Here is a 21,218-nt window from a genome sequence, read left to right as displayed (position 1 = left end):
TGCAGTAAAAGGTACACTTCAATTTAAGAGAATGAAAGCACTTTTCAGGTTGTTAGAGGGGAAGCTGATGGTGAACCTTGTATTTAGATTTCTTATTACTTCCAGCTATAATAGACTCTTGTGACTTGTTTGCAGCAAGCTAGGTATGAAAATCCTGATATCCAAGCAGTGCCTTTTGTTCACCTTCTGGAAACTTACTGAATTGTGGCCAGCTCCCTCTTGCACTTGCCTGACTAAGCAGACGTCCTGAAACTACTTAGCAATTACTACAGTGGTGATAGTCTTGAGTTTCAGCGAGACTTAATAGCATTATGTGAGAGGTGGTGCAAGGTCTTTTGGATACAGAATGTTTTGGTGCATTCCCATGAAGGACTACAATAATAACCAGGCATGCCTATTCCATCTCTGTCCTTTCCTGACTTTTTCTGTACTTTCTCTATGAAGTCGTAGTGTTGTGGAACATCCTTGTGGTCTTCATTCCTATAGGAAATTTACTGAAAAATTCCACCCTTAGCGTTGAGTGCAGTATGCTTGTAATTTAGAAGCTCTATAAAATCCTTTTCTAATAATGTAGAAATACATTTTTAGTTTTGGTGTACAATACAAATTGGTACAAGGGCAATTCTTTGATTCCCTTCCTTTACGGGAATACCTATGCTTATGGTAACATTAGAACTGATTTATATGAATTGCATACCCTCAGTAATAATTGCTATCCAGTGTCCATTTGTGAAGATTGTGTGACTCTCAGAGTTACTGCTATCAGTCTGATGCACTTTGCTTGATTTGAAGCCCATAGCAGTTCCCTGAAATATGCTGGATGAGTAATGTAGATTGCAAACTTTAGCACTGGAGGAATACTTAAGTCCACATGCAAATGGAAAGAAAACTACTTCCAGGCACTCTTTGACCTTTTGATGATATCTGAGTGAATCTGAAGACATAGCCAATGTACTGCCATTTTTTTACTAATGACTTAGCGATAAAATATATATTGCTGCTTATCTAATTAAAAGATAGGCGATGCATGAATATACAAGTGTTTTTCTTGTTCATTTGTTCCATCTTGATAAAATAGATGGCTAACAGATAATCCTAACTGGAAGGAATGGTACAGAATTTTAAATATAGCACATATACGTGCAGATATATTTTTGACACATGACTGCAGCTTCTAACTGTGAATGTTTCATAGCATATGGACACAATATTTGTTTGTTTTCTTAAAATTTGAATGGAGTTGAGTGAGTTCATTTGAGGTCTTATTGTTATAGATAGAATATGAGGCTACTAAGAAGGAAATTCTGCTAATGCTTTTGACACCAATATGTGCCTATTATGATGACTAAACATCTACTAGAAACATTAATACCACAAATTGAAAATGGAGTATGTACAGCAAAAAAAACTTAGGAATTCCATTTTGCGTTTTAAAACAGGAAAAGGTTGACAGAGGATGCCTACTGGTACTTTTATGAGTTTTACTCGTGATTTGAGTTTTTCTGTGTATGTAATGTGTTAATGTTTCTCTTGACATATTTATTAGCTTAAAATTTCTCTGCTATAAAATAAAATGTTGGTGTTTCAAACAAGGTACTTCTCTTTCTGTTGGCACCAAAACGCATTATAAATTACTTTAAATTATATTCAGTATTTTACCATTTTCTTCTTCACCTTGTGTATTTTGTTTCACTGTTTCTTTCTTTCTTTCTAACCTTTTTTCTTCTTCTTCTCTCTCCTCCTTTTTTTTTTTTTTTTTTTTTAAATTCACTCACCGTTAGAGCTGATAAAGCAGATGATGAGGATGACGAAGATCTAACAGTGAATAAAACATGGGTCCTGGCACCAAAGATTCATGGTGGGGATGTGACTCACATACTGGACTCCTTACTTCAAGGATATGACAATAAGCTTCGGCCAGATATTGGAGGTAAGCTCTTAAAATAATTCAGTAAATAGAAGATGTGAACCAGAGATCACCTGCATTTTGCTAAAGTTGGCAAAAATGTGTTTAATATGTTATTATGCTTAATAAAGTTAAATATAACAGCAATAAAATGCAGTGGTTTTCTAGAACTGGTAAAAATAATATATCGTGCATGAGTAGAATTTTTGTGTTATATTTATAATTTTTTCCTTATGCAAAGTATTGTTTTCTTGGGACAGTGATCAATAAATCATTAAAAGATAATTATATTTTGCTTTGTTACTCCAAGATAATATTACAAAAATAATTGTATATATAAACCAGCCACAATTAAATATATAGAGAGAGAGTCAGCAGGAGTTTATTAAAGTATTATTCCTAGACATTTTAACCTTACTTTAGAAAGTGAACTGTAAATGTGTATTTTAAAGAGATTGAACTCAATCCACCACTTGTCTTTCCTTAGCTCAGATTTTGAAAAACTTTGTAAGAATCTATGAAGACAGTTTAGGACTTTTGAAGATTATAAGAAGGAAGATTTCATTACTATATTTTAAACTTTTCAGTTAGTAGGAAAACAATTTTGTCTTTCAATAGTCAAAATATCAATTCAGATATAACTATTAAGTATAAATATTTAATAGGATTTGTGTTGAAAACATGGAATACATGAAAAATTCACCATCTCTTGTCTGCCACATGCATACTGGATCAAGCTAAGAAAAATAATTTTATTTCTCTGAGTCTGTTTTCTGAACTGTGGATGGAGAGGTGGAGGACAGACTTATATGTTAAATACTTGGTGTCAAAGAAATGTAATGTAAGTCTATAAGCTGCTTATACAATAAACAATTGTACAATCTAGACTTAATTCATTTATGTAGGAGATCAGAGAGATGCAATCCCAGACTGTTTGTTTTCTTTTCTTGTTTCTGACAATCTTTTTTTTTTTTTTTTTTTTTTCCCTAAATTTCTTAGTTCTGTTTTGTTGCTGACTGTTTCATTGAAGACAATGAATGGCAATTTTTCTGTTTGTCATAACAGGGAATCTCATGAAGTTTGCTCTAAGTCCTTCCCTTCACCTTTATTTAATTGAACTACTGTGAAGATTTAGACAACAAAAAACTCTTCCAGCTTATTTTTCTTTAAATTCTCAATGTATGGCAGATGTATAGCATTCCTGTTTTTTCAGACTGCTCAATGCAAGAGAATTATAAGGGAGTAATCTATCTCCACAAAAAATCCTTCAAATGGAAGGTGTAGATGAAAGAAAACAGAATTCTGTTTCTCTTCTCTCCCCTTAATATTTTGTAAAAAAGAAAGGGAAAATAGAGAAAGAGAAAATTATTCTGACATATCCAACTGGTTATTCACTGGTCTTGGCAGAGCAAAAACTCTGACTTTCTGTGAGTTACTCTATGTGTAACTTTCTGGATTTCAAATACTAGTTTCCAAAAGAAAACACCTCCTAACTTCTACCTTCTCTCATATAAACGCTCCCTTTCTTTTTCTTCTTTACTTTCTTGATGATACACTTTTATAGTAATTTGACCTTTGCTATCTGGGACTTACGTCTACCCATATATTAAAAGGCTGGTGAACATTAGCCAGTGATGAGAACAGGAGACATTCTGGGGTATTCACATTGTTGTTAGGGGAACAAGTATTAAGGCTGATCATTCTGGATGGAGGAGAAATTGCAGAGTTCTGCCACAGGGCAGAAATTTTGGAGAATGTAAGATGAAATTTCCAGCTTCAAATACAGGCATCATATTCTGTCCAGATGCTTGAGAAATGCAGTAGAGATTTATCAGAGAGAAAAACAAAATCAGCCTATGGTTCATTCATCTTAGTCTGCTTCAATTATATGGATAAAATCTAGTGTCAGATTCCACATCTTCAGAGTATATGTCAGTACTTTTACAGCAAGGTTATTGACTGGAATTATAATTATCTTTCAAGGTAATAATCTCCCGCATAAAATCTTTACTATTGAATTACAATGCTCAGTTAAAAACACTTTTTTTTTTTTTTTTTTTATTATTATTATTTTGAGGCCTGCAATTTTTGAATTTAAATAGCAGAGCAGATTTTTTTTCTTCCTGATGTTGACACAGAATTTCAGCATCTCAGAGTGAGATAAGAGGTTTCATTGTTAAATACGCAGAGGAAGATGATAAAGGAGAGCCAAATGAAAGTGGAAAAGTTAATGGTAATACTGAAATTTAATAGCAGAAAACCACATTCTTTCATTTTTGGTGTGTCTCACACAAGTATCCATGAGTTGTACTGATTTCTAAATTGCTAACCTTTAATATGTTTATTAAGCATATTAGTCTTTAACTCACATATAACATACTTTTAGATGTTTGGAGCATAAACATATTATTAAAGTACTTCTTCTCAGTATGAAATAGTAGCGGTTACCACCTGGGATCTCTTATCAGTAGTATAAATTCCTATAATTACAGATACGATCTTGGAGTGTTGATGTATTAATGAAAAAATATTCTCCCGTATGTTTACCGTTTGGCTACTTATAACCACACTGTTTTAGCTCCAGTACTAGATCAAATTATTTATTATTTTTCAACTTTCTAAAAGGCAAGTATTCTAGCTGCTCATTATTCCACCTTTCACAACTAATGGATACTAAAATAATTAATATTAGTTTATCAATCTACAGATTTTTGAACCCAAACTTGAGTTCAGAATATTCCTGGGGATTATCCAGCATCATCCCTTGCTAGTGGAGCACTGGTTCATATCTGCAAAAGAAAGACTTCTTTCCATGTCTTGTTGCTTGCTGGGAAATTCTTTCTCACTCTTGAATTTTAAGCACAAGTCACTTATTTCTTTTCTGGGACAAGCCTGTCCTTAGCTACATGTTTGTATCAAATGATGCTCAGTGCCAGTCAAACTTTCTAAATAACAGAAATTTAGTCTAGTAAAGAAAAGGTAGAAAAGCAGGAAATCAGGAAGTGTGAGTGCATCTCTCCAGATAAGGCTTAGCGAATGGGTTCCCTCTGTCTCTTGCATGCTACAGCTAATTTGAGACCTGATGAATTCTCTCTTGGGGGCAGCTGCTTCTTGGTGTTCTTTGCTCTCCCTGTTTAATATGCAGTCTACTGTCCTCTTGCATTCTTGCTTTACTCTAACCTCTTTCGTGCTCTCTTTTCACTCTTTAGAAGTTTCTGTAAGTCTATAATACTGTTTTGCACTTCAATCAGGATGTGTTAAACAGCTTTCTTCCTACTCATAATGTTTTCAAGGCTGTTACTAAATTTTGTAAATAAAATAAGAAGTGTTCATTGTAGAAATATCTTCCCAAACCACGTTTCACATTTAGCTCTTTGTGGAGAGCAGTTGAACAAAGTAATTATATGGATGTTAAATTAGTATAAATAATGTATTTTCCTCCAGCTTTTGTCATTTTAGTGGGCTCATATCAGTTCTAGTTTATGAACATGAGTAGAATGAATTCTTTCTTCTAATTCACAGAAACACTGGGATCTGTTCTATACAGAAGAACTAAGAAAAAAACAGCCCCTTTTAATGATATTGCATCAGATATATTTCTTCTTCTTCATTTGGGTCAATTAAAATAATTTCAACAGAGGCAGATTTTCAGACTCTTCACTGGCTCTTAATAGGTCTAATAATCTTACTCAGAGCAGTATGGAAAAGGCAACTGAACCCTGTGGCACATTACAAGAGAACCCTTGTGGCAGATCAAGTACTGCTTTCTGCAAGCTGGAATTTCATAAAATTCACACAACCCACATTAAAAACTGGCTTACTGACAGATCTCAAAATTCAGTTATTAATAAGGAAATATCAGAGGTTGGGCTGTCTCACAGGAAAGTCTTGATCAAGAGTAGTGCTGTTTTAAAAGATTTCAGCAAATTTACTTTTTTTTAAGTAGGCAAATGATACACAGATTGCTGGAGACTTTATGTGCAGAATAATTCCGTCCTTCAGTAAATTCAGAGACAAACAAAAGATAATTGTTAAAATAAAGAAAAAATTAAAAAAAAAGTCTGTGGGTTATAATTCAAGGTGAGAGCTGCACTGAAGAGCAATGATTTAGGGCAAAACTTGGTTATTTTGTGTAGTATGAGTTCTTAGGTATGCATCACCCAGAAGAGTAAGTCCCCTTTGAAAAGAGACGCTATGAGTAGAAAACTGGAAGTATTCATGCAGCACCGATAACACCATTACAAAAAAATTCCACTCTTGGTGTCCACAACTCAAGATGGGTCTGGAAACAATAGAACAAGTTTAGAAGTTAAAGCTGAACAGATTATGCATGACTAGCATTTGCAGTATGTGGCATGAACTGCTCAGGTTACGGAAGTCTGAGGTGACTTTAATCCTTGTGTTTGTGTGTGAAGAAGTTTGACATATGGCTAGGAATTGCCAAAGTTGGAATTAAAGAACTGAACTTCAGAATAAAGCAAAATTTCCTATTAATAGGAAGAATTAAATATTTCCTACAATTACAGGGCAAAAAGGACAGGATCCAGCATTTCTTGACCAATGAAGCAAGATATGCTTTGATCCAGCTCCTTATGTTCTAGTCTGGCAGTAGTTAAAATGAGGGGTTTGTTATATAGATAAACAGGCTTTCAAAATCAAAGGGAGTACATATGTATTTATGAGACGTGGCGTGTGTAAAAATACATGTAACATTACAGAGGCAACATGTGTATATATACACACAAATTTATTTATTTATTTATTTATTATTATTTTTTCTTCCTCTGATATTTCCATCTGTGCATACTAGTTTCCAAGGGTCCATTTAAACATTCTGTGAATCGTGCTCGGGACAGCAGGATGATCAAAGGATTTAGTGCTCTGTGGTCATACAGAAAATTCTTTGTGCAGCCTGACTAGGGTGTCTTGGTCTCAGGTTCAGGGCAATGGGTAGTCAGATTTGGGATCAGGGAGAATTTCCTGCCAAGTGAGACTAGCAGGGAAAAGGTATCTTTGGATATTTAGGAAATGTATCTTGCCTGTTGTCATAGCTGACAGGAGGGATGCCCTTTTTCTTTCTGTGTGCCTGTCTGAGTTTTTGATTTTTAGATTTTTTTTAGTTTTAAGTTTGAAAAATCCTGTATTAATTAAGGTTTTACATTTGTTATAGAGCACTTAGGAGATCTCTGATTGTTTGCAGTATAAAGAAATCAAATCTGATGACGTAGCACTCCTCTTCTATGAAATCAAAGTACATTTTTCCTGTACCTTCCTCCTCTTCCATCTACAAATGAGCAGAGGTGCTTCACTTTAATGTGTCAGATCATGGGAGAAAGAGCAGCAGAACTTTGTAATTAAGGGACTAGAACATATGTCTTGTGTCCATACTCTTTGTCATTCACTCTCCAGTACAAGCTGGAAAAAATGCTTGGTGAATTGATGTTGTTTAAATGCAATTCTCTCCTGCACCACACCCTGACCATTTGTACCTTTTCCCCAAAAAACAGTTATGAGGTTGGAACTGATTTATCAATGACAGGTACATCAGACATGACTTTCTTTGGAAGTTGCTTAGAGTTTTTGTCTTTCTGTAAATACATTATGAGAATATATTTCTAAAACAGTTAATATTGTCAGCCCAGTGAGAGTAGTTTTACTGGCTTTCTTAAGAAAAGTAAGTTTGAAAATGTTTAACTTTTAAATGACTTTCTCTTAATGAACTTTCAATTTGGTGTGTGGAGCAGTATATTGATCAAGTTGATGAAAAGATATTAATAATCCTTTGGTGTTCTATTATTGCATGAATTGAAGAAATATGTAAAAAGTTATTTTATTTTTGTCAGACATCTTCAGTAGGAATTGACAGAGGTGCTGTATATTGATTTCTTGTAGTTGATAAACACACCTGCTCCAAGACCTTATGGTTTGCTCTACTATCATTTTTTTTTCTAAACATTTGTTTCTGTTTATGATTAATTTTTAATGTTGGAAGAATGTTATCCCCCTGCACCCCCCTTACCTTTTATACTTTTTTATATCTATCTTGTACCTGTTAACATGACAGATGGTGGTTGTATTAAGAATTAAAAAAATCATCTTGATAATTCTAACTTAATTCACATGGAATAAGGGAGTCAAATCATATATGATTCTTCACGGAATGAACAAAACGAGATTTACTTTTTCTGAGTTTAATAAATGAATATTGTTGTTTTAATACATACATTGAAATACATTAACAGAGTAAAGAATTAATTAAATATGTAATTACTATTGTTACTATTTTGTTTAGTGAGAACTACGGTAATTGAGACAGATGTCTATGTTAACAGCATTGGCCCAGTTGACCCAATCAATATGGTAAGTTTTGAATATTGACAGAAAGTAGTATCTGAAAGATGTTGTAGATTAATATTATGAAATAATTATAAGCTTATTCAAATAAGCTTATTTATGTCTTACTGTGTATTCTTGTGCTGTTAGATATAATATAATTGTGCTTATTGCAGAAACTTGTTTAGACTATGTACTTCAAATTGTTTTAATTATTTCAATAAACTTATTTTTAAAAAAGTGTTTTCTAAAAATACAGAAGACATTGCATCAAGTGTTTATTTTGGTACATGTTGAACAATTTCACTACGTTTGTTTATACTTGGTCTACCTCTGGCCCAGTATAAAATATTTCCTGGAGATATTCTTAAGACTAGGAAAAATAACAATTTACCCAGCATTTGTGAGTAAAACCATTTTCAGTGTAATGAGTTATTTATTTTGATAATTCATGGAAAGAAAAAAAAATAAATAAACTCTATTGTCTTCCTTCTTCTATGTCTTATTTAGTCTTATGGGTCTTCCTCAATGTGTGTGTGCACATAGCTGGTTTCTTCAGAAGTTAAAGCAATGCAATGCACCTTAGTTTCAGGAGAGATATGTTGAGGTCAGATCTCATCTATTGGTACAAATGCTGAAATAACAGCACTTATGAGGAAGTTCAGTCTGTGGCCTTTTCTCAAATTGCTTAGATTTTCTGTCATTTCTGTCTGAAATGGCGATGGTGGAGGATTTAGAGAGGCTTCTGTACAAGACTTCTCCTGGGCAGTGCCACCCAGCACTGGCAGTGGCTCCTGTCAGTAGCTCAGGATCTGAAGTACTAAGACTGAGACTGGCACTTGGGTGAGTTTGAGCTCATTGTCCTCCTGTCTTTTTCCTTTTCCACCTCCCTACAGGACTGCTCACAGTTTTGCATTTGCATACAGAAGGGCATTTTGTTCAGTTCTAGTATGCTGGGATATGCCATTAGGCAATTTCTGAGCACTTCGTGAAAGCAGTTATTCCAGAAGACTGTTAAAGATTTAGTGATTTGCTTGAATGTCATCACGCTTGGGAACAGGGAATGTTGACTTTCATTGGTGTGAAGCAGGAAAGGGCAGTGGTACTTAGATACTAAGGATAAAGATGCCAAAAACAGATGATGCAGATCTATGGCAAATGACATACGTTAAAGTGTAACAGTCTACCAAGTTTAGGGTTGTCATCACTTGGGCTGTGGCAGGTAATTCAGTGTTTCAGGTGAGGGCTGTACGTAAATAACTGATTGAAAGAGCACAAGAGCAATGTGGTAGGGGAATTTTTTCACATTTTCATGTCCAATATAAGTGCTTTTTGTGGTTTCATCCCTTTTCCAAATGTAGTCTTTCTCCTCTGCTTCTCCTCTTCACATCTGAAGGAACTCACAGCGGGAGCAAAATATGGGGACAGGCACTTACTGCTAATGAGAACATAGCAAATTGTAAATGTTTCCTTTACTAGTAACCAAGGTTTCCTTTATTAGTAATGAGGTCTTTCAGCCAGTGACCAGTAGTTTGCATACATGAGGACCAAAAACGGGAAATATTTACAGCTCCAGTTTGCCAGTTACAAAGAACCAACTCTTGCCATCCTCTTATCCCTACCATGTGTTACACCTGCAGTAATTATAGGATCAGCCATAGGACTATATCATGACACTTGGTTAGAGGTCTACCCATATCTGCTACAGTTGGGCAATGCTGCTTTTGACATAGTGCTAACAAAATGCAGCCATACTGACTTTAATCTAAGGCAAGGATATCAAATTGAAAAAGCATATTACTTCATTATAAAGTAGGATCCTAATGGTTATAATGTATATCAACATTTATCCCCCTAATCTGATTTAAAAAAGAAATAACAATGAAGCTGCTCACCAGAGGCTAATAAGGTAAAAATGTCTTTAAAACACAGAACTTTGAAAACTATTCTGTTTTAAAAAAATGAGCAAAGAACTACTTAGCAATTCAAATTATAATCTAAGGGCACTATGGTCTTCATAAAATAGCAATTGGTTTCTCTGTGCTTGGACTCCAGGAACCTGGATCATATGAACATCTAATATCACTAGAAAAATAAATGTTTGTGAAAATAAATAAAACCATATATATGCAAATAGTTTTTATTAAGGCTTCCAACTAAGATGTCTTTAATCTAGGAAACAACATTCTCAGCAAAAAATAATTATGGATTTGACCCTGTAAGCAATTGTTATGTGAGCTCTTTCATTAGGGAAGCACTTTCCCTGGAGTTAATATTGTTTGTGCTAGTTAACCAATATTCCAAAAATTGCTTCCATTACAAGGGTTGTCCTTAGTCCTTCATTTTATCACTTTATGTGAGAACACATATCTGTGATTCCCCATTGAATTACTCATTTGCCAAATATGTTAATTCACTCCGGCAAATGATGTCCTTTAACTATTTAGTTAGGAAACAATATGGCATGATGTAGAAAGGGGTTTTTTTGAAACGATGTTGAAACAGCATATCAGGGGAGTATGTTCCTCTGAAAGCTTCAAAGGACACTCATTATGAGAGGAAACTGATTTATGTTTATAATTCAGTCTATTTTCCTCTTGCTATCTGATAGACTCTTTCACTTTCATAAAAGTGAGGCTTTAAGCATATGTATGACATTCATTAGAATTTGTTTTTGAAGGCTTGCATTTTGGCTTTCAGTATTTAATTTAACAAAGATCTACATAAATTTCTAGATGGTATAGACACCCCATGCATAAATAATGTCTTCCTACAGCATGTGGTCTCTCTAGGCATCTGCAGCCTGAGTAAACATTTTTAACAAGTGTCCAGATCAATTAAGTATTTAGGCTTCTAATACTAGATTTTTGAATCTGTCGTTTAGAACTACCCTGAGCTATGCATCCTGCAATAGTCATATAAACCATATCTAAGTGCATTTTTATGGCCAAAGTCTCGGTCCCCAATACCTCTGCAGTGGTCTAGAGATTTCTTAATGGAATTTAGACATATGATGAATATTTAGAGCCTGTTTTCATTTATGTGGAAGCTTATTCTGATGAGTGCTTAATATATACGTTCTGGGCTCTTTCCTTCCAAAGTAGGGCTAATATATATATTTAAAAAAGGCTACTGGTGGTACAGTTTTTAAGTCTGTTATATGGTCCCTGTGTAGAAATACATGTTCATCCATGCTGTCTGCGGGCCTCACAATCTTTTTTTTTTGCTGTGTTCATCCCCCAGTCCCTCTGTGTTCACCAACACATAAAGTTTTGTGCTACTGTTGCCCCAATGTCTCCAGGATATGCAGATGTTCTCCGCTACTGCCTGTGGCAGAACCATGCCAGTGCCTTGGCTTTTGTGGTCTGACAGCTCAGATTGGAATTCCTTTCATGTTGGAAGAAGATTGTGCAGAGCAGAACCATTGTCTGTAAGAGCTCTGTGATAACCAAGTGAGAGTAAAGGCATGAGCACTTCTGGCCATGTTTGAGAATTTATGAGTTTTCATAAGGTTGTGCATGTTCATCATGCAAGCATTACAGGTTCTGTTTTATTTTGTTTTGGAGTCCATTGTATGCATTTTATGAAAGCAGCTTCCATTCTCTTTCATAGTGTAGGAATAATTGGAAATCAGAACAGAAATATCAACAAGTCTTTGAATATTACCTGTCGCTTATTGTATAGCATCTTCTTTGGACTGAACTAGAATAGCACACTTTCTTTCCCAACTTACTCTTTTATTTTGACTAAGAAAGGTAGATCCCAATCATTCTGATGCCTATCAGCACTAAAAGTGATCAGAGTTAATTGCTTGTTACTCAGAGGAGTGTTTGAGGTAGATGGAGACAATGTTCATTTACAACAGCTGAGGAAATATTCACAGAATCACAGAATTGTCTAGGTTGGAAGAGACCTCAAGATCATCAAGTCCAACCTCTCTGACCTAATACTAACAAGTGCCCCACTAAACCATATTGCTAAGTTCAACATCTAAACATCTTTTAAAGATCTCCAGGGATGGTGTCTCTACCACTTCCCTGGGCAGCCTGTTCCAGTGCCTAACAACCCTTGCAGTAAAGAAGTTCTTCCTAATAGCCAACCTAAAACACCCCTGGCGCAACTTTAGCCCATTCCCCCTCGTCCTGTCACCAGGCACATGGGAGAATAGACCAACCCCCGACCATCTACAGCCTCCTTTAATGTACTTACAAAGAGCGATAAGGTCGCCCCTGAGCCTCCTTTTCTCCAGGCTGAACAAACCTTCTATAATCTTAAACATTGTTGTTTCTTTGTTATAAAATACACTTAAGTATTAAAAGCAGCATGTCTATTAGTATTTCTTATTTTGCCAGCTGTAGGAACTTGAATAATAATTCATAAATACAGTTTTATGAATGCTTTCTGTTTTTCATGGGGGAAAAAAATAGCTTAAATTGATTAGTCTGGTTCTGGCAGGCAGCGAGTTTGCCTATTACTATTGCAAGGTACTTGCAGCTTATCCTACCTGGTTTCGGGGGAATCAGCCAAGTACAAGCAATATTCTGCTCATACTGGCTCAGCACAACAGTCTGTACGTCACTCTCAATTTCTGTGATCATTTTGAAGGGAAGGGCAAGGGATGAGGGAAAAGACAGCCTTCGTATGACAGGGAAACGTTGCAGTAGCTTTCTGAAAGCCAACCAAAGAAGAGCCATCTTTTCAGCCCCCACTTTAAACAGCCTTTAGTACTTGTCACTTTTTCAACTACAGTTTGCCAGTCATCTCTTTACAGATATGAAGTCAGAATAGGTAGTTAAGGTCCCGCACAATACACTAGAAAATCTGTGCTCTTTGATATAAAATGTGCCCTAATTTGTTAGGAATCATTTAGGAATGATGTAATCTGCGAACTTTTTGTTCTGTAGCTCATTCTTTAATCTTGTGTTAGTCTAGTTCATGTTTCAGGAGATACTGTTTTTGTTTTTGTTTTTGTTTAGTAGCATTGTGTCACTTAAGACACAGTTGACATATTTTCAGTATAAATAATAATTAAGAAAAAAAACCAACTTGACTTTAAATTTCTTGACTTCAGTAGAGAGTATGCCACTGGTTTAAAATCCATTTTATATCATTTTAGATTCATCATATTCACAGACAAAACAATAACTTTTTGACCCTTCCACACTGTCCTTTGCTGTGGATAATCACTGCTCTGTATGTGAAGTCTGAAGTCTGAAATCTAAAAATTTTCCATAATGTGATGGATCGCAGAACCATGAGCAAGGCCTCAGACAACCTCACAAATTCTGATTTTCTTTTTTTTTTTCTTAATCTATCTATCACAGTTAATCTCTTGTTTGTGTTTCCGTTGTTATGATGACAATTTTTTGTAACCTTTCCAATTGCAGTCTTGCTCCACTCATACCATTTAGACATGTCCTACAGAGAGAACATTCCACAGTTTCTACTGAGTTATTTCTTGCTCCTGCTTCCTTTAAGGCACTTCAAAGCCTATTCTCAGCTTTTTTTTTTTTTTTTCTTCATTTTTCCCAAGAGGCTAGCTTCTGCTTGAAAGAAACTTTTTATAAGCAAATAAAAAAAGCTTCTAAGCTTCTTCCCTTTTTTCTCATCATGATCCTGCTTAAACTTTCTTTTTTTTTTTTTTTTTTTTTTTTTTTTTTTGTAGAGGCTACAAAATGTTGCAAGCAATTAAGCCTTTGCTGTGCTAAAATCACTACCTGTAATCTGTAATTCTGACTGGTATTGTGTTCTCTGTTTTCTGTTACTTTTGTTCCTATTGCCTTTACAGATTTATTTTATTTTACTTTATTATTTTATTTTATTTTATTTTATTTTATTTTATTTTATTTTATTTTATTTATTTATTTATTTATTTTTATGTTAAATTTAAACTGTAAGTTCCTTGCAGAGGATGTGTATCCTATATAAGTACTTTTGAGCATCTGATATCAGTTTTGACCTAAACCAAGAATAACATTAATATAATTACCACATAGCATTTCACTGAAAAGATGAAGGTATCAGCTATCACTCAACCAGTGTTCCGCTCCTGCTTTTTCCCCAGACTGCACAGACTTCTTGGCTGCTCTGCTGTACAGTTTATTGTTACTTCTGATGCCTTAATATCTGCTCCAAACCCTTTCTGACTGCTGCTGTGGTTGTCTGTCTTGTATCTGTAGCTTAGACAAGCTACATATAGTTCTTTGTCATGTACCTCTTATCTTTGCTTCAAATATATTATAAATATTTTGGAGAACATTGCATGTCTGTTCTTTGTTATTAATTCTTAATTTGTCTGTCTATATGGAAATTTGTGATGCTGCATTCAACTTGTGGGAGTGATTCTGCTGGCCTAGATTTGCCTAGGTTTTGGGTAGAAAGATGAGGGATGTGCTTTGACTGTTAAAACTGCTTGTAGTCATCTAGAAATTGCCCTTGGCTTTGGCTCCTACAATACAGGTTGTCATTGACTCTTTCACTATTGTGCTCCAGAGGAAAGCTGCTGTCCTTGTGAGTGCCAGGATCTATGCTGACACTATAAAATCTCAACATCTGTTAAAAGCTGAGCAGCTATAGGAACGGGATTTTTCTCCTCATAGCGCATGCTCTAGGAAGTCTACTTTGCCAAGCGAGGGAATGGGCTGCTTGCTCTTTCTACAGCCACACCTCCTAGCTGTTTACTAAGGAGGCAAACCCATTTTTGGAATAAGTGTTTGTCCTACACCCTTAGTAGGTGTGAGAGAGCTGATAAAGTAGCTGTTAAGAAATGCAGTGTTCTTTTACTAGTGAATGTAACTTCCCTGGCTGTTATCTTGGCTTTCATTATTTTTATTTTGTTGTAGTGTGCCAGCCCTTAAAAAGGACTTGGGATCAATAAAGTCTTTGGAAGTTCTTATCATTTATTCATGCTTTTATATCTTCAGTGTAGCACACAGGTATTAGGAGGTTCCTGACTGCCTCAGGAACCAGAAAGGTAAACTGGTATGACTGCTATTATTTCACATAGGATCACATATATCACGTATCGTACAAGAGTTGCAGGGTAGAAACCAAAAGCAGGTAAGTCTCTGTCCTGGTTTTGCTGTCAATGTTGGGATTTTGGTTTTGCCATCAATGTTGGGATTTTGAATCTTATCAGGAAAACTGTGGAATCAAAAGAGCAAAGAGTAACTTTGCTCTTTTTTAAAAGAGCAAAGAGTGAAATTAATCTGGTGGTAAAGCAGTTGTAGTGTACTGAACAGTGAAGTGTTGTGTTTGAGACTTATTTATAAAATGAAATTGTAGAAAACCATGTATGCTTGACTGATGCACAGCTTTGTTGCTAAATTTGTTCATGGGACTAATTTTGACTACTTAAGTCTCTCTAGTTACAGAAAGGTAGATGTAGCTTCAGAATTTAGAAACTATTGTTAATGCAGTTGATAGATCACTACTGGCAGCCTTGAAGCTGAAGACTTACTCCTTATTAGCATTCACTCCTGGGTTATATTTATATCTATGTATATCTGATTTTTGAGATCTGAGTTGTCTTTGCTTCTTTCTGTAGTTTAATGTTTTTGAATGGCAGTGGCTGAAATGTTCAGATTTCAACTGAAAAACATAAAAAACCCTTTCTGTATTATTATTATGTATTATTCAATATGCAAATGTATCCATATTGTTTACTTCCTCTTCTCATGCTTTCTTCAAAAGTCCCAAATCTAAGCTGATCATATGAAAGCAGAGATTTTGCTGAAGTATTTTAGTTATTTTTCTATCTAATCTTTTAACTAGTGGGCAATATTTTTATTATAATCTACAAAACAAATAAATCTTGCCTTTTTTTCACATTTTGATTTGCATCTGTCACTTTACATGTTCAAAACAAGGACTGGAGAAGCACAGATGCCAAATTATGTTGTGAAGAGCAGTGGATATCTTCTGTATCATGGCTATATAGGTCTTTCTGTGCTGCCTCACCTTCTGTAGATATGATTTGCCATATTTACACTTCCCCTGTGCATATGTTGTCATAGTAATACCCTCCAGTGTGATTAGCTGCATAATTATAACAATCTGACTGGTTAAAAGAGTCTGGGAGCAGATGGTTTACACTTTTGTTTAGTGTATTTCCTGCAACCTCCACCCTTTCCACCACTGTAATATCATTAATTTAATATTAGATGTACATATCAGAATCACTGTGATTTGTCAGATCTTTTCAATCTCATTGGAGGGTCCACAAGTGAACAAACTAAAATGGCTTACTAAAATGTGGAATTTTACTTTTGATTCAGTCCCAGACATGGGGATCAAGTTCTGAAACCATGGTTGAGTCTGATGCAGCTCAAAAACCTTATTTAAACAGCTTTTAGAGTAACCCACCAGGGAGAGCAACCGTATGTTAAAACTTTTGTTAAGAGAAGTTATACTTCAAGGATAGCTAAGTATTTGAATAAAGTACTTAAAGACACTGCATTGGTGTCCAGAGATATTTTGGTGAGGGAAAAGGTAAAGACTATGAGAGCATACTGGCTTCTCAATGACAAGGTGAAGATAAATTGGCTAGTGCCTCATGGTTTTGTTGGCTCTTACCTCTTGAGAGAGCATGTGGTTGGTTGCCAGTTTGTCTATGACTCTTCATTGTCTAAACCTCTTAACCATCACACTTACCTGAGTCTTTGATATTAAATCACATAACTTCATGTCAAAACATATAGATCGATAGAGTGTTTTCTCTAGCTTCCCTTTCTTCATTTCTTTTTCCCTGAAGAATTCCCTGCCTCATTCACATTAAGTTTGACTTAAAGGAATTAGAAAACTGAATAGAATAAAGAAACTTGGTGAAAATATTATGGGTAACTAAACAAGATGAAATCATGTCACACTCAGTGACTGAACTGAGTTCAGGCACGACCTCTGAAATAGATTTCTGAATTTGCTTGTGGCACTGCAGAAAAATCCAGGTGTGCTTCATGTAAAATTTTGAATCTAGTAAAACTAGGGTAGGTTTATTGTGAGTGAAGAAGAAATGAAAAGTAGACACTTTTATTTATTTATTTATTTATTTATTTTTACCCCTCTGAAATTCATCAGTAATGAACTGTATTGCACTACTGTAGTTGGATAACACAATATTTCAGCTCCATTTTTTTTTTTTTTTGGGGGGGGGAGGGGGGGCTTGTCACTGCATTGTATTTAGTCACAGAAAGCTAGGCTACTTTTTCCAGTTGCCAAAGAAAATGTGTTGTGGTTAACATAATCCAGCCGGACATTTAGCTACTCATTGCTTGACTTTTCTACAATTTTTACTATGGAATATCAAATCACTTGTGAGACTGCCAGACAAAATAATCAAGAAAAAATGTTTTCTTCTTCATGTAATTTTTTTAATCCTTATTGATGCTATTGTTATGTTGGAATTGACATGTTGTAGGTACACTAAGAAATAATCTTGTAGAATGGTATTTGCCCCCCCCCCCCAACTTTCCAATAAAAAACATTAGCAGGCTATTTTCTTGCTTGACTATAATTGAACTGTACTTATTCTTTTTGAGAAACTAATTTTGAGAATTCAATATATTCCCATAGAATAACTGTTACTACTCTATTTGAAATAGTTGCTTTTACTTGTTTTTCTCTGAGACTACACACCTGCTTGTCAGTATTCACAGATTGTTGTGACTGCATGGCCCTTTAATGGTAATCTCTGATTCGTCACTGTATTCCCAGATTTTGGAGTTTGTTATGATCTTTTAGAGAGGAAAGAGATGGAAGAGGATTGCAGTTATCTGTAAATAATTAGGCAGGTGGGCTCTTTATGCCAGCTGCGCAAAAGAGTTCAGTGATCTAATCAAATACCAAATATGAGCTAACATGTGACATGGTTATTGAACCATGTGAGGCTAAATATGAATAAGCACAAATTTTGCTATGGCTGTGACTAATGTAGGCATAGATTGATTTCATTTTATTCTGCATGGCTATTTTATCATTAGTTTCATTTGGAAGAGAAAATAGTAAACCAGTTTTTATGGTTACAGAATGGCATTGAATTGTGAGCTTTATGAGATTAATAGAGGTAGTGATAAGAGTGTTAAATTTCACTTTTTCTAAGAAAACAAGGAAAGCAAAATAGTTGCTCAGAAAGATTTGCTGCACTAAAATAAAATTATATAAATCTGATGTGCCGTTGTGCTTTTTATTATGGTATATAAACAAAGATGGGGATTTTATTCATCTCATTCTGGAAACAAAGTACTTGTAGAGAAGATACCTAAGTGCTTTATTATAGTGATTTTTCTACCGCATTTTCAACATATTTTAGGGACCCCTGTTTCCCCTTTTAATGAGAAAATACGAGTTTTGTTTAAACAACTCCTGTAATACACAGTTCTGATAAAAAAAATAAAATTAAATTAATTTAATACTGAAAAATAGTAGAATCCAAGCATCTGGGTCTACTGAGGCTGTTCCTTTGCTCTGTACATTCAAAATCATCTGTGAGATCCTCTAATTTAGGGTGGTTGGTATTCTATGGCAACCTGAGTTTCCTTCCTTTTTTTTTTTTTCCTTTTTTTTTTAGACAATACAGTGCCTAAAGCACTTCTTTAGTGTACTGTCTTGGGTATTCATTTACAATAGACCAAAGCAAGTTTCGTTTCCATTTGTAACCACTGTAGGTGAACACAGAAAACAGAATTTTAAGGATAAACAAGACCTGGGTTTTCACAGCTGTCTTGAAGGACTTTCATAGAAATAAAATAATCAAGTACTTGTTCTGACCTGCAGAATCTTCCCCTGGTGGCAAAACCCCTCAAGGAATAAGCAGAATTTGAGTGAAGTCATCCCTAAAATGCATTTTTAATTACTCCTTTTGTTCCCTCTGTCCCCCTGCTGTTTGCCTCATACACTAATCATTTGTAATCTTTGAGTGAATGAGTTACCAAAGTCCAGGTGGACCAGAGAGCAGAGGCAAGCCTCCTTCTTGAATTCTACCCCAAACCTATTCTTCTCCCACATGAAGAGGCGGGAAAATTGAGAGAGGTTTAGGCAGTCCTAATACCTATCTTTGCACTTCTCAAGGATGGAGTGGAAAATTTCACAAGCTTTCTTGGGAGGTGGCTTTTATCATTTGGAGAACTGGGTGAGGAGTCCATTGACTATTTGCAACATGCATTTTTATTGGCCAAGTAAACTCGTAGCACATCGTTTGGCTTAAGCAGGCATTTGAACCATTGTCTCTCCCTTTTCCCCTCATGAATGACAGGTGACCAACAGACACAATGTGTCTAAGTCTCGTCTTCAGTACTATTTCCCGGCAGACTGAGCTCTGAAAAGAGATATTGAGTTGTTCATTGGAGGTGTCATGAGACAGCCATGTAGGAAAGATCTGCCACAAAATGGAGTGGCTATTGATGTTTAGATCAGAGCCATGGTCTGGAGCTGTGACAAACACAACGGAAGCTTCGCTTCTTTATGTGATGTGGAGGAGCAAATGGTGGGATTCTTTGCAGATGCTATGAATTTTTTATTTCAGTGCGTATCTCCCTCTTTACTGTGTCAAGAATTGCTTCATTAAAAGGCTAAGTTGTTTAATATTATTATTATTATTATTTATTATTATTATTCACCACTTTTATTTTATATCCATAAAAGTCTACTGAGGAGTTTGCTTTCTATCCAAAAAGTTTTCTTCAGGATCTAATAAGTAATGTCAAGTTCCTTTAGGGAAATTCCTTTCCTGACTATGATAATGTCACACATTTTGTGTGTATGTAGTAAATATATAAGGCAGATACCTAAGACAGGTAATTCTGCAATCTGAGTTGTTCACTTCCTGTATATCCAAGAATTTTTCAAAATCTGAAATTTGGCCATTGGATGATTTTTTATTATTATTTTGTTGTTGTTGTTGAATGTTGAAGATGATTGTAGCTTTCTTGAAGGACCTTAAAGCATATGTTGTGAAGTTTTTTGGGGAGAGGAAAAACGTAAGAATTTTTTTTTTTTTGATTTGCTTTTTAAGCAATGGAGAATCTCTGTCTGTAGTATGTAGTCTATATGTAGTATGTAGTATGTAGTCTAGCCCAGAATTATAAAGGCTGATCTTAAATTTCTGTCTGTGGCCCCAGAATTCGTTGTGTTTTCTGAGGACCACCAAGTTACAACAAGCTTCTATCAGGTCTCCTACTCCTTAGCTCCTCCCTTATGTTTCAGGGGAGAGGAGGTAGCGGCAGAAGGCTGTATGTGCCTTTCATCAGTCTGTAATTTCCTAGCTTGGGGCAGCCGAGTGCAACACAAATGATACAAAAGAGAATAGAAGAGGTGGCCTTGCATTTATATATGAATTACAAATTATTGACTTGCAGGCTTTGGTAAATGTATACATAGATATAGATATTTCTCTGTGTTTTTTTGTTTGTTTGTTTGTTTGTTTGTTTGTTTGTTTTTTAGGAATACACCATAGATATAATTTTTGCCCAGACTTGGTATGACAGTCGTCTAAAATTTAACAGCTCAATGAAAGTGCTTATGCTTAACAGCAATATGGTTGGAAAAATTTGGATTCCAGACACTTTCTTCCGGAACTCAAGGAAATCTGATGCTCACTGGATTACAACTCCAAATCGCTTACTTCGAATCTGGAGTGATGGAAGAGTATTATACACTCTAAGGTGGGTTCTTAATAAATAAGTAGAAAAACAAAAACAAAAAAACAAACAGAATTGTTATAGCTAAGAATATGAAAATAAAAAATATGGAGCATGTCTCTGACAATTCTTTCTTGGACCACAGGAATTTGAAAATTTTCTAAGGAGAAAAAGAATAAATTATTTGATCATGAAAAACATAAAATAGTTAGTAAAATAGTTAGTACTGAAATATATTGCGCAGATCATTGGGTAGATCCAATTGAAATGGATAGCAAATTTTAATTACATTTAGGTAAAGACAGGATTAAAAAAAAAAAAAAAAAAAAGATATTATGTAGCCAGTA

At 35.0% G+C, this 21,218-nt stretch overlaps 1 protein-coding gene across 1 annotated transcript in view; it reads left to right on the top strand.

The window, feature by feature from the left end:
• GABRG1 (gamma-aminobutyric acid type A receptor subunit gamma1) overlaps positions 1 to 21,218 on the top strand; it is a 55,656-nt gene that overhangs the window by 19,573 nt on the left and 14,865 nt on the right. The window contains exons 2-4 of the mRNA XM_068680251.1: positions 1,782 to 1,930; positions 8,199 to 8,266; positions 20,675 to 20,895. Of these exons, the coding sequence (XP_068536352.1) occupies positions 1,782 to 1,930; positions 8,199 to 8,266; positions 20,675 to 20,895 (438 nt within the window). The remainder of the gene's footprint in view (positions 1 to 1,781; positions 1,931 to 8,198; positions 8,267 to 20,674; positions 20,896 to 21,218) is intronic.

The sequence above is a fragment of the Anas acuta genome, chromosome 4 (assembly GCF_963932015.1).
Source record: "Anas acuta chromosome 4, bAnaAcu1.1, whole genome shotgun sequence".
NCBI lineage: Eukaryota > Metazoa > Chordata > Aves > Anseriformes > Anatidae > Anas > Anas acuta.
Note: the sequence above shows the minus strand (reverse complement) of the source record. Positions and strands in the feature narration are given on the sequence as shown.